The sequence below is a fragment of the Maniola jurtina genome, chromosome 20 (genome assembly GCF_905333055.1).
Source record: "Maniola jurtina chromosome 20, ilManJurt1.1, whole genome shotgun sequence".
In the NCBI taxonomy this organism is placed as follows: Eukaryota; Metazoa; Arthropoda; class Insecta; order Lepidoptera; family Nymphalidae; genus Maniola; species Maniola jurtina.
In genome coordinates, this window is record NC_060048.1 from 955,465 (window position 1) to 969,302 (window position 13,838).

General features: G+C 38.7%; 1 protein-coding gene across 7 annotated transcripts in view; it reads left to right on the forward strand.

Moving 5' to 3' along the window:
* Positions 1-671: 671 nt before the first annotated feature.
* The window catches only part of LOC123875898 (resistance to inhibitors of cholinesterase protein 3), a 34,215-nt gene continuing 21,048 nt past the window's right edge, over positions 672-13,838 (forward strand). For 2 of the 7 annotated variants that reach the window (XM_045921976.1, XM_045921978.1), the window contains exons 1-3: positions 673-1,279; positions 4,863-5,147; positions 12,737-12,903. In XM_045921976.1, the coding sequence (XP_045777932.1) occupies positions 1,123-1,279; positions 4,863-5,147; positions 12,737-12,903 (609 nt within the window). In that variant the 5' untranslated portion in view covers positions 673-1,122. Of the gene's footprint in view, positions 1,280-4,862; positions 5,148-12,736; positions 12,904-13,838 lie in introns of all 7 variants that reach the window. The other 5 variants (XM_045921980.1, XM_045921977.1, XM_045921979.1 and 2 more) reach the window with 5 other exon arrangements.

Consider the following 13,838-nt stretch of genomic DNA (forward strand, 5'->3'; position numbering starts at 1 on the left):
TTACACCAGAAGTTAACCTACCTATTTGTCTTTTGAGCTTAATAATAACTCTTCGAAGTAATAACCCTGGATCTATAGAAGAAATTCTGAGGTTGTGTACCTACACGAGAGAGAAGCAGGGTACCTATACTAAGTTTCAAAAGCTCAACGGTCAAGGGAGTAGACTGAAATTCGAAATAAAGTTCAAACCCTAGAGCTATTGTAGTGGTAGTTGCCCACTTCTGAGTCCTGACTCCTATCCTGATATAAGCTTTGACTTTACAGGGAAAGGGGGGATAGGTAGGTATCCTTGGAAGCATATACCTATCTAGCGTTCTGGGGTATTAGTCGTGTTTCAACAGCTGTTCTTTTCAAAATAGATCCAGAAGAAAGTCTATGCACAAGTTTACAGTGCATGTTGTACTTCTAGAAGGTATCTATTCCTATTTCCTTTACTCAATGGGAAAGCACATCAGAGGCACTCAGAGGTGCTCAGGGAGCCAGTCAGTAGTGAGTATTGGAGCGCCTTATTCTTCATGTCTCCGTCTAATGACAAATACCTACATAGAATGTCTAATTGGTATTCATCTGAGCGCGTGCACAGCATGCCGCGGTGGGGAAGGGTTAATAGCCGGCGCCGCCTCCGCGCACAGGCATATTGTACCGAGGCCTGACCGCGAGCGCCGCACGCTCGTCCAAACGCTAATTCACTCTGTCAATATTTGAATTTGAAGCTGCAGTGACCGCTCAACAGAAAGCTACGGAAAAGCCGGTGGCTGGGAAGGCAAGATGTCGGCATAGCTGATTGACTGTCATATACGGCTGTGTCACATCGAGCCAGCTCAATCCACCGGCGTTCGACGTGCGAAGAACATTTTCAGAAGACGGAAGACGGATGCTCCCGTAGCGGAATCGAAGATGCGTTATCGCGATCGCTCCCGAAACGTCACCCGGGCGGAGGGTGCTACACTTTGACAGCTGTCATTTGTTGCACCTAAAGTCGCTAAAGTCGTAATCTGTTGGTCGGTTTTCTCGATATTCGCGGCGTACGGAGCGAAAGTCTTTATTTTTATCACACACGACGATGTTCCCGTAGAGTGCGACCGGCTCTGTGCGTGAATTGCGATACGAAACGACGTCAGTATGGCGATCGACGATGTGCTAGGGCCGCGAAAGACTATGTTCGTTTTAGTGATTGTTGTGGGCTGCTTCGCCGTGCTGTGGCCCAGGATCCTGTCCCCGCTGATCCTGGGCCACTCTTCGGACCACCTAAAGCCGAACAAGCTCGACCGGGACGCAGGTAAATAGGTATTTTTAACTTGAGCTCAATGTCAATACCGCTGGACTGACCGTACGAAACTAAATCTAATTATACGACTTGTTCAGTTTATCTTTATTAATGATGTAAAACTATTCGACATGAACAATTATGCTATGCGTTTCAGACGCGAAGGCCAGCAAGGTAGTTCTTAATCATATCTCTCTCACAGCAACCAGCTGAGTTTTCAGCTGTCCACAAGATGGTTTAGTAAATTGTGAAACTTACATTGATAATACTGTTACTTTTTATTATTTGAAAAGTACCTAACTGCTGACTTTTTTGACGGCTCTTCTCAGTAGAAGCTGCTTTCTTACCAACCATATTTTTTTAATACTTTTAGGAACAAAAAATATTAGGATAACTTACTTAAAAAATAAACTAAGTAAATAAATAAAGTAGGTACTTTTACAAATTTAAATATACTCAATTTCTTGGATATCACATTAATTTTAATATTACCTATGTAGGTATTTATGTAAACACAAAATAGTTGCATATAGTCAGTCAGTTTTTTAAAAATCCTGTGTGAACTAGTCTGGGACATAAAGGTGCCTTTATGTGGTCTCCAAAATGCAAAATTGCTGCACTAAATATGATACCTGTAATTTCATCTGTGTGTGGTTTTTTAAATATCCCTTGGGAGCTCTTTGATTGTCTGGGATAAAAGTAACCTGTCCTTCTCTAGGATGCAAACTATCTCTGTTTCTATCTATGAAAGGCTTGCAGACAGACAGACTGAGAGACATGCTTTCACATATAATATAAGTATGGATTTTAGATTAATAGCATTAAAAGTGTATTAAGCCATTGAATTAGGGTTAATCTAATCTCAAACTTTCCACGGCTAGTGGGTATTTGATATTTGCTGTTCTCAAGAGCAAGATATTGCTATGCAAATATGTGTCAGTCCAGTTATGTACAGAGCGTATATGTTTACAAAGATCTGATTGGAATGTGGCCTCTAATACTTGTATGTGTATGAGATGTATATATGAAATGCATAATGCAGAATAAGTGTTATATTGTTTATCTACTTTGCTTGCTTTTTATATTACTTAGGTACCTAATTTAAAATCTCAATGGCTATTAGTCTTATTTTTATAAAAAAATTAAGTATATGCTTATGTATGCATTACTTATTTATATTATTTAATATCTACAGTTTTACACTAGTAGTATTTTGATCAACAAATTCTAATTATTATGTATTAGAATTTATAACATTTTAAGTACTAAGTATCTCGATTATTTGAATTGTTTTATTGTAATTTATGTTTTTATCAATAACTGAACTAGACAGCAGTCAGATGAAGTGGTTAATTCTGTTGTACACAATCTCTAAATCGTTGTCTTAGAGTGAAAACCTCGGGAATGCATTTTTGCTCAAATTTATTTTATTGCATTTCTAGGAAGAAAACCTCGCAACGCACATCCTGATCTGACTAATTTGTTCATTCGATACTCGTAACGCCATCTATGACATTAAATGAGAAACTCGTAAATACTCGCTTCTGTTAGTTACAGCACACAGTTTTTTCTTCCTCCTGAAAAGTTACTTCTTTTACACTTACGAGGTTTTCACTCTAAGCCGTCGAAATGTCCCTCTGATGACAAAATCTAAATGTGTTGCTATACCTTTAATCAAGCTCTCTATAGACAAGGATAGCACTAGATTTGGATCTGCAATTTTGTTTAGAGAATATTGGTGTACAGCAGAATTAGTTATGATCATTTTAGTTAGTAATTAAGTAAATAGGAGGAAAACTATAGTTAAGAAATTACTATGAGTGTTATTAATAACAAACAAATTGTGTCATATTATTGTATGTAGTATGTTGTTTTGTATCTTGTGAGTAGGTATGAACAACTAAAGTTAGGAATGTTAGGAAAACTATAATGTATAGTTAAAGTTATATAACTTTGGTCAAATATTATTTTCCATCATTCATAATACTTACATAAATAATAATTATTTTATAAGGAGTTCCAAGATTAGTGGCTTATTGTCAGCCACCATTTTCGCGTTGAGTTGCAGGCTGAAATGATAGAAAAATGTAATAAGTCATAACATTGCAGGTTATACATATATTTGATTTTTGTGATACTCCTACCAGTTTACGACAGTTAGGAAACTTCTAACAAAATGTTGAGGCATCGACATCACATCGACTGGCAGGGGTCAAATGGTGGTCAAATGTTAGTACATTTATGATTTGTGGTCAATTTAGGATCAAAACAAGAGGTCCTTTTAGTTCACTCTGCTCAGTGGATACTGTATACCTATGTAAAATCAGCGAGCTGTATCACGTGTACTGTAATAGGTAGAGAGTTGTTTGCACAGAATGTGTAGTTTTATTTCTGTGATATTAAAAAAACCGGCCAAGTGCGAGTCAGACTTGCGCGCCGAGGGTTCCGTACTCTGTATTTTTTCCGTCATTTTGCACGATAAATCAAAAACTATTATGCATATAAATAAATAAAAAATTGTTTTAGTATGTACAGGTAAAGCCCTTTCATATGATACCCCACATCTTATTTTAAAAATTGAAACACATTTTTTTATCCATCATAATATTGCAAGTGGAAGACCTACTAATTACTATAGATGCAATATATTTTGTGAATCATACTTTCAAAAGGTCAGGAGTTTTCAAGCAAGCGTGGAATAATGTGTTTGACCAAAGTGTTATTTTCGTACAATTGTTTCCTTAATTTCATTTTAAAAGTGTCACTACCTACACGACTTGTGCCACTTTCTTTAAAATGTAAGCCCACCTGTGACACACTCTTTGCTTCTTTGTAATATTGATTTACAGTTACAAAGTTACAGATGTTATACCTACACTGTTCAATACAGCCACTTTTGACTTTAGCATTTTCTGCTATTTTATTTTTTAGGGTTCCGTACCTCAAAAGGAAAAATGGAACCCTTATAGGATCACTTTGTTGTCTGTCTGTCTGTCTGTCTGTGCGTCCGTCCGTCCGTCCGTCCGTCATGTCTGTCAAGAATACCTATACGGTACTTCCCGTTGACCTAGAATCGTGAAAGGCAGGTAGGTAGGTCTTATAGCATAAGTAAATAAAGGAATAAATCCGAAAACTGTGAATTGGTGGTTGCATCGTTAAAAAAAATTAAATTATGTTTCAATTTTCAAAGTAGGATAACAATAATACCAAGTGGGGTATCATATGAAAAGGCTTCACCTGTACATTCTAAAACAGATTTTTATTTATTTTTATGCATAATAGTTTGTGATATATCATGCAAGATGTCGGAAAATATACCTGTGTACGGAACCCTCGGTGCGCGAGTCTGACTCGCACTTGGCCGGTTAAAAGTAGCCTATGTGTTAATCCAGGGTATAATGTATCTCCATTTCATCCAAATCTGTTCAGCTGTTTTTGCGTGATTGAGTAACAAACATCCAAACATCGACACTTTCATAATTTATTTATTTTAATTAGACATTTATAATATTAGTAGGAAGTAGGATTACGAAGAAACGGCTAAGACACCTGCCCTGTGGCTTGAAGGTGCATATGCATTATGATTGTATACTAGGTTGCTGCGAGGTGATATTCTCCACGGAAGTGGCGGTACTACAGCTCGTGGACGAGGTGTGCGGCGCCACGCAGTCCTCTGCCGACTGCCGCCGCGCAGTCAACGACACCTGCGGCGTGGACATCGCGGCCTTCCTCAAACGCACGGAGAACGTGGGCAAGACCACCAAGATGCTAGCAGAAGCCATGAGGAACACCAACAGCTCCTGCCTGAGGCAGAACTTCGGGGTGCCCGTGTACAGCATGGGCGCGCACTTTGCTGTGGATTCCAATTACCAGCAGGACAGTTAGTGAAGCTTTTTGGTTGTCGCATGGGTTTTGATGGTGTTATCGGTAACTGTTAATTAATAGATACTAACATGAATGTATGAATTTTAATAAATAATTTATTGAGTAACACACTAATGTACCTAATTGTAAGTTTTATATGTTAACATAGAATTAAAGTTAGCTGATGCTGGAATCAGAAAATCGGTTATTTTTGTTGTATACAATCTCTAAACTAAATTGAACTCTAAACTCTATTGTTATCTGAACTAAATTGAATTCTAAATCTTGTTGGAATTGAGATTGTTGAGAGTGTCCAACAATTTATCAATCTTTCTCGTTTTAACTCCCAAGTAAAGTCCAAGTACGTACCTACCATCTATAAAAATCTGTGCCGAAGTTTTCAGAATTTTGGGCATGTGTTAGTAATTTATCATTTACTAGGTATTTATCATGTTTCATAGTTTGATGGTTCGTCTATTTCGTACAACCATCGTGGGCTTAGTTGATACTTTATCATGCAACTATGATGCGTCGGAGGCGACGGAAGACCTTGTCGAATTCATTGTCAGTCATGTGCATGCGGCGCCGGGCGTAGGTGTCACTAAATTTAGCCAGGCCACGGATTCGAAAGCGTCCCGAGTAATTTTCAATGGCAGTTCTAACTCTTATCGTACGAGTTACTTTTTTTTTTTGAGGTGTTTAGGAGGATATGCAAAACCAAAAGGCTGAATTCGGGCACCCAAAGTTTGTTACCTATCCCGCGGTCAACTTTGCTTAACAGGGCTCTCTCCGTCACTCGTTTCCACTCGTTTCATACAATCGTAGTTCCAATTTCATTTGAATGTTAAGAAACCAAAGTCCATGAAATTTTGCAGACATATTCTAGAAACTAATATCTGTGTCTGTGGTGTTTTAGATTTTTCTAAAAATATGTAGTTTTAAAATTACAGGAGCTCAAAGATTTGTATGAAAATTTTAAGACCGCGTAACTTTGAAACCGAATATTTTTACAGAAATCTGGAAAACCACAGACATAGATATTAGTTTCTAGAATATATGTGCATTTCATGGACTTTGGTTGCTTAATATTCAAATGAAATTGGAACTACGATTGTATGAAACGAGTGGAAACGAGTGACGGAGAGAGCCCTCTTAACAAGAGTGATCGTTTGATATGCTTTATGGACCAAGAGCCCGTGAGGACCAGAACTTTGTTATTTTATAGACACCCTTAAACTTTAACAGTCTCTTAAAGTTTAAGGGTGTCTGGCATGGGGTTGCTACGATATTAAGTGTCGGGAAATGAGTGACGCAATTTCCAATACTATTCCGAAGAAAATTAAAAAATTACACTTTGTGTTTGACGAAAGATTTTGATATCCGACCTTTGATACCTGTTATCTGCCAAAGCTACGATGATCCAAACTTTATCGTCGCTGATCGTCCTCCCTGTGTTGGGGACAACACGCAGAGAAACTTTCAGCTTTTATGAAATAACGAAGGTCTGTCCCTCACGGGCTCTTGCTCTATTATGACAACTAGGCCACATGCCTCTTAAATTGACCTTTTGGTTTCATCATTGGTTTTAGAGCTACCCTTGGTTTCATAATCTTCTCAAAGCTATGTGAAGTCTGCCAAACCGTAATTGGCCAGTAGGTATGGTAGGCCAAAACCCTTCTCATTCTGAGAGGAGATCCATGCTCTCTATTGAGCAGGTGGTGGGTCGATCATGAATTACTACTTATTTTGACTACCGAACGCTTTAAAAACGATTTCAAGATACTGCAATCAATGCCCATATGTAAACAGTAAACTATAAGCACATGGTTCCCAGAAAATGCTGTTATTGTTAAACTAGTTGTATATTATAGTGCGAGATGAAAACAGATGCTCCAGCAAATGTGAGATCATACAGGAACTTATGACCTAACTGTGTGTCTTCACAGATTAGATTTCTGACTCGTACGGATCGTATCCCCTTGATCCTAATATTTTAAGCAGTTTTGACGATGGCAGAAAAAATCTTATTGAATTGAGCTAGGTGTAATGAGAAATAAAAGGTTTAGGCGATGGTACACCACCCTGCCCAAGTATGGATTGTCAGACTTCACACATCCTCTACACAGATATAATGGAGAACGTTCAACGGATTCTTCAAAGAGCTTTTCTTTACAGTAAAAACAAGTGATATTTATAATTGCTTAATATTCCCTTCTCATTCTAAGAGATGAAAACATGATGCCCCAGCAAGTATAAAATAAAGTGAAAGATTAAATGATAAGAAAGCTTGGGAATGAGTTGCTTAACAGCTTTGATAGTTCTAATAAATGATTTTGTGAAATAGTGATAAAAAAAAGAATACTCAGCTAAGTTTGTTGTGGGCTCTTCTCAAACCTGGGCGCGTTTGGAACTCTAGTAGCTTTAGTTTTAAGTTTACGCAATTAATATCACCACTATATCATCTTGCAAATCTAACAATTCTGACCATCAAAAGGAGTACAATAGTACCTAATTTGAATAAATTATTTGAGTTTGGGTTTGAGTTTGAATGTAAGATCATACAGGAACTTATGACCTAACTGTGAGGTAATCCACAGATTAGATTTCTGACTCGTACAGCTCCCCCTTGACCCTATTGTTTCTGGGTCAGTAAGGATCTAGTTTGATATTTGATACGGGTGATATAAGTCGATGATAGGAGTAGATTAATTTTATCGGTGTTGTAACTAGAACTAACGAAGTTACATGAATTGCCAGCTTTGAGTCAGCTTTAATGAAAAGCGTATTTTAAGATTTTGCTCAATAATTATCATTTTTTGACGATGGTAGTAAACATCTTATTGAATGGTGTTGGATTGTAGTAATATACTCTACTAAATGAGCTCTCAACAATGATACCCCACATGTAAGAAAAAAATTTTTTTTCGGCACTTTTTTCATGTATGGGAGCCCCCCTGAAAAATAAATTAATTCAATATTTGGTTTTGCGTCAACGTTCTACACCAAATATCAAAATTTCAGGTTTGTAACTCATTTCGTCAACGAGCAAGAGACCTGTGACACGCGGACAGACAGACGAACAGACAGCAGAGTGACATTAATAGGGTTCCGTTTTTACCTTTTGGATACGGAACCCTAAAAATAATGTGATGTTTTGTATAGTGGTAGTTTTCATTAAGTATTAGGTAAACAAAAATTTTTTTACATACTTAATTAACTATTTATTAACATCTCGATGTAACTCAAAATGTTAGCGCCCACTGAGATTTTTGTCTCTGTCATTTGTATGGGATTAAGTAACAGAGAGAACCATATACTAACTTATTTCCGTGGATAGAGTATATTGGGGAGTCTTCCAACGCTGCGCTTTCTGGTGCGAGAAGGTAAAATGCTGGAAATAATGTAAATTACTAGCCGATGCCCGCGACTTCATCCGCGTGGATTTAGGTTTTTTAAAATCCCGTGGAAACTCTTTGGTTTTCCGGGATAAAAAGTAGCCTATGTGCTAATCCAGGATAATATCTATCTCCATTTCAAATTTCAGCCAAATCCGTTCAGTGGTTTTTGCGTGATAGAGTAACAAACACACACACACATACATACACACAAACTTTCGCCTTTATAATATTAGTGTGAAGTGTGATTTGGACAATGTCACACACGTATTTACATGGATCATCTAAGTGCGATGATGGTACTCGTGGTAGGGGAAACTGTGACATCATGTTTGTCAATTGTCTAACATTGCGTTGTAGATGCAAATACAAGCTTTCACAAGACGCGAGCAGACTCGTTCGAGTGGCCTCTACTTGTTGTACAAGAACAAAAGTATTATCCGCCGCATTGTCACATGCTAAGGTCGGCGGGTTTTAGACGTACGAGTGATAAGATATGAGCGAGATAGCCTAAAGACGAAAGTCTGTAATGAGTGCGTCCTACCTGTGATGACGTATGGCCTTCCTCTTGAATCCTCTATCTGTTGATGAAAACCGCATTGAAATTCGTTGCGTAGTTTAAAAGATAAGCCAGTCTGTTTTTATAGACTTGAAAAACAGAAATCTTAAACAACTGTTAACTTCAGCTATACTTACTAGAGAAACCCCTTGCCAGAGTCTGGCAAGGAGCAAGACACCCTTACTTTAACAATTTATTAAACTTCAAGGGTGACTAGTAGGGGGTTGCGATAAAGTGTCTGACAATGCATGACGTTATTTCTCATACGATTCCGAAGAAATTATAAATAACACCCCTCTTTTTGGGTCGGGGGTTAAAAAAATCGTCTTTATACTTTGACGAAAGATTTTATACGAAGTGTCTTTGTTACCTGTTGTCTGTTATAGTTACCATGATCCAAACTTCACAGTCATTGGTCGTTCCTCCCTGTGTTGAGGAAAATGCGCGCTGTAGTCCCGCTGTCCCCGTTAGCCGTGTCCCTGTTAGCTGCGTCCCCGTTAACGGGGACAACGGGAATTGAATAAAATTATTAAAAACTTATCCCGTTTTCCCGTTCTCTGTCCCCGCTTGACGGGGACAACGGTATTTGAATAGAATTATTGAAAATCAATACCGTTGTCCTCGTTCTTTTTTCCCGTTCAACGGAAACTGCGGTGAGTGACATAGACAATTTAAGCTTTTATAAAATAACGAAGGTCTGGCCCTCCCGGTCCGTAAGTGAACCGATCTTTTAACTGGATCCGCTTCGCTGGACTCTTGTCACACCAGTGCGACATGTCTTCGGTTTAATTTGTCACATGCGTCACACACTTGCGCTAACGGCTTCTAAATATTCTAAGTGAAATGTCACTTAGCATTACATGTTGAAAGGCTTGCGTAGCGTCCGTCCGTGTACCTACTGTACTCGCTATAATGGACGATGTTACGCGAGGATTTGCATTAACCATTCGGTTGCCAATTTGTCTTGGAGATTGACTTTAGGATAGGAAAATCGGTGGTGTGTACCTAAATAAAGTAACTTATAGTTATCATTACTTACTTCATTTAGTTGTAACTTGTACTTAATTTGAAATATTTCAATTTTTCCATTCCATCAGCCTGTATGCGTTCACTACTAGACAGCCGCCCTTATAATGGGGAGTGCTCTGAATCACTTTGTAGTCTGTCTGTCTGTCTTGTCTGTCAAGAACAACATTTAGGTAGGTCTTATAGCACAAGTTCCGTTTTTCCTTTTGAGGTACCGAACCCTAAAAAAACATGATTCTCAGAGAACATGCAGTTATCTCTCATCTCTGCAAGTTACCATCTGCCCGTCGTCGGTCGGTCGGCCTCCGTCAAAACAAGCTCATATTAGCTTTACAAGCGTACGTACTCAGTTCGTTGTTTAGCGTACACGGGCCTTGGATCCCCATACGGGTTTACAGTTTACACAAATTAGGTAATACGGCAATTGACAAACTGGGTCAAATTGTGATAATCGGCGGTCGAAGCCACGAGCGGTAGCGGCGAGCGGGTTTAAGTTTGTCGTATACCCCCCTTTTTTTTGTTCTCGTGAGGAAAATCTGTGATGCATACCACCGAACACGGGGGAGCACAGTGGTTATGTTGGACTCCTACCGACTAAAAACCTCACGAAGTTCCATCCCACCGCTGATGACGGAGCACAAGGGACCGTAAACACCTCGTTACTCCGCCAGCGGATGTCCGCCTCAGCAGACCCACCACTGGGACACTACGTGCCCCCAAACACCATTAGAAGCATGCTGCAACCACAGCACGCCAACCAACCCGATAACCACACAGTGAGCGACGGACCACCCCGTGTCCATCACCCATAGGTCGCTAACCCAGTTCGGAATAGCGCAGGCGATGTGCGGGTGTGCGGGGCGTCCTCCGCCTCGTACCCTGATTGCCATGTCAACCTATCGCGAACTATACGACGTAGTGCTACTATTATCTATTCTGTGCTAGTTATGACGTTACTAAAAATTAACATGGTCTCCGCAGTACAATGCAGTTGTTCATGAGTTTGAAATTCCTCGTTTTTGGAATGTATCTTATGACGTAATAGAGATATATAGACAATGCGTATGCGCTAATCAATTGCCCCTAATTTTATTCATGAGTCAGTCGGCTTTATAATAATTTGTATAAGTAGGAAATGACTGGATTACACACAGGACCCTGCTATCAAAGTGATTAAAGCGCTATTTTAAATTATGATCTATTTTTGGATGATTAGTTTGATACTGGCTCTGGCGTAGCGTTGTAGATAATGAATGATTCATAGGTCTTGCGGGGTGATTTGCTAACTCGGTGATGGACACCGAACTCATTTGACATTTATTTTTAATCCATCGAAGGTTTTATACGAAAAATTATTTTCATGTCATCAATGTAAAACCAACCTATGTCAAATGAGTTTGATGGCTATCATTTAATGTTGATCAATGGGTTAGCGAATCGTGCGCTGGTAGCTTCATGAAAAAGTCATATTATTTTTGTTTTACGTAGGGCTGGTTATTTTATAGTCTTTTGACAGTTAACATTGTACAGGATGTCATGTAAGTCATAACTCTTACATTTTACACAATATCTGTAAATGTTGTAACCTATCACTATACTTTGTACCAGATACTAACATTGTGTTATAAGTTATAACTTAAAATAATTAATATTACCAATGTTTGTCCTATTTCTTACTGTTTTCTGAATACTTATCTTTATATGCCTGTTTTTGTGTGAATAATAATACTTAAGTCTGTACTTTGCAATATTTTGTATTATAACAGTTTAACAAAAATAGGTATATTTAAAGCCTATATATATTTAGATCTATAGACCACACTTTGACTTCCGCTTTTGCATAAATCTGTCTTGTTTTAACTGAAACCTGAGTAAAGTCAAAGTACTCTCTATAGATTTCAGCATCAAATCCATTGGATAACCGGCCAGTAGCATGTTGCCCCACAGTTTACAAGGGCCACAGCCCTGTGGTAAAAGAATGAACTGGAGAGAAATCCGGAACATAAGCCTAAAACTCAATTTGAACAAACATGCGCTACTTGCGCGTACGCACACATGCTTGATAACTGGAGCCGTGCGATTTCTCTTTATCATCATCATCATGTCAACCCATCGCCGTGCCATTACTAAAGCCTGCATGAGAGTTCTCCATAATGTTTTCAAGGGTGTATGAAGTCTGCAAATCCGCACTGGACCAGCGTGTAGGACTAAGCCCTTCTCATTATTTTTTTAATTCAGATATAAGTTGCCCTTAAGTGCAGTCTCACCTGGTGGTAAGTTATGATGCAGTCTAACATGAAAGAGGTATAGCAGTTTTCATTAAACCCATACTCCCTTGGTTTCTACACGGCATCGTAGTGGAACGTGAAATCGCTTGGCGGCACGGCTTTGCCGGTACGGTGGTAACAAGCCACGGCCGAAGCCTCCCACCAGACCAGACCAGACCAGAAATTCTAACCCCTGCCGGGAATCGAACCCGGGACCTCCTATATAAGGCCAATAGCGCTTAAAACTTCCCCGGGGAGGTTATCAAGAATTCTGAGAGGAGACCCGTGCTCAGTAGTGAGCCGGCGCGGCGCTGGGTTTATCATGATGATGATGACTTACTGAAGGTTATTATTTCAGTATTGAAGCAAGAGCGTCCACCAATCCGCATCGGCCAGCACCCAGCGTTGCTCGAGCGTGGTCGGGCGATACCCCCCGGGCCACCCCCCGCGTCCCGGCCCGTGGTCCTGCCACCACATGTCAGGGTACGATCCCCACTCTCTGTGTACTACGAACCGGACATTGAGGTCAGTTGAGGACGTTGAGGTCCAAGGAGCGAGCGCTTGGCTGGAATGGCAGGTAGGGAGATTCTTTTGAAAGTCTTGAGAGTTACAGATTTTAATCAAATTAAAACTCTTTGGTGTTTAATCTGTTGTGAGTATATCTAAATATACAAGAGGAAATTAAGGAGGAATAGAAGGGGGGGGGGGGGGGGGGGGGGCAAGGCACCGAGGGTGCGCAGGATTAATCATATTAAATTAATCATAATAATCTTGAATACTATGTAATGCACTTGGACGCAAACGTCTTTGTCTAGTTATTTGATTATGAATTAGTACCTACAGACTTAATTTTGAAAGGTTTTTGATGGTTCTTAATATACAACATACTAAACCAGTAAAACTACCAACGATAAAACAGAACTTTCAAAACAGCTTGTGTAAGTCTATTTAAGTAGCAAATATTTTTTTAGTAGAAACTTGCTAGCAATCATAATGATAACCCTTTTGATTGCCAAACATCTTTTTGATATTACACTATTATTTTTCTCAAGACCTTCATCGGAATTTTAATGTTTTAATGACTTAATCCCTCCAGCTGCTTCGCAACGATGACAACTAACTATAGCCATAATCGTAAGTATGCTTATAATTTAAATATTAACCTAAAAAAATGTATTAATAAGCCTAAAATATTAGCAGAATAACGAAATGAAGCTTTCTATTTGTGCTATTTGGAAATATTAATTCAAATAAATTGCTTAAAATTAGATAAAATTATATATTATAAAGTGCGCACGCAATATATTATAAGTACGAGTATATTATATTATCATAGATTTGGTTTTAGTAGAAGTGTGGTAAAAATAAATTATTTATCTTTATTGTGTCACAGATCTATATTAGTATGGATATTTAATCCATACTAATATATCCATACTTCCATATTTTACTTATTAATA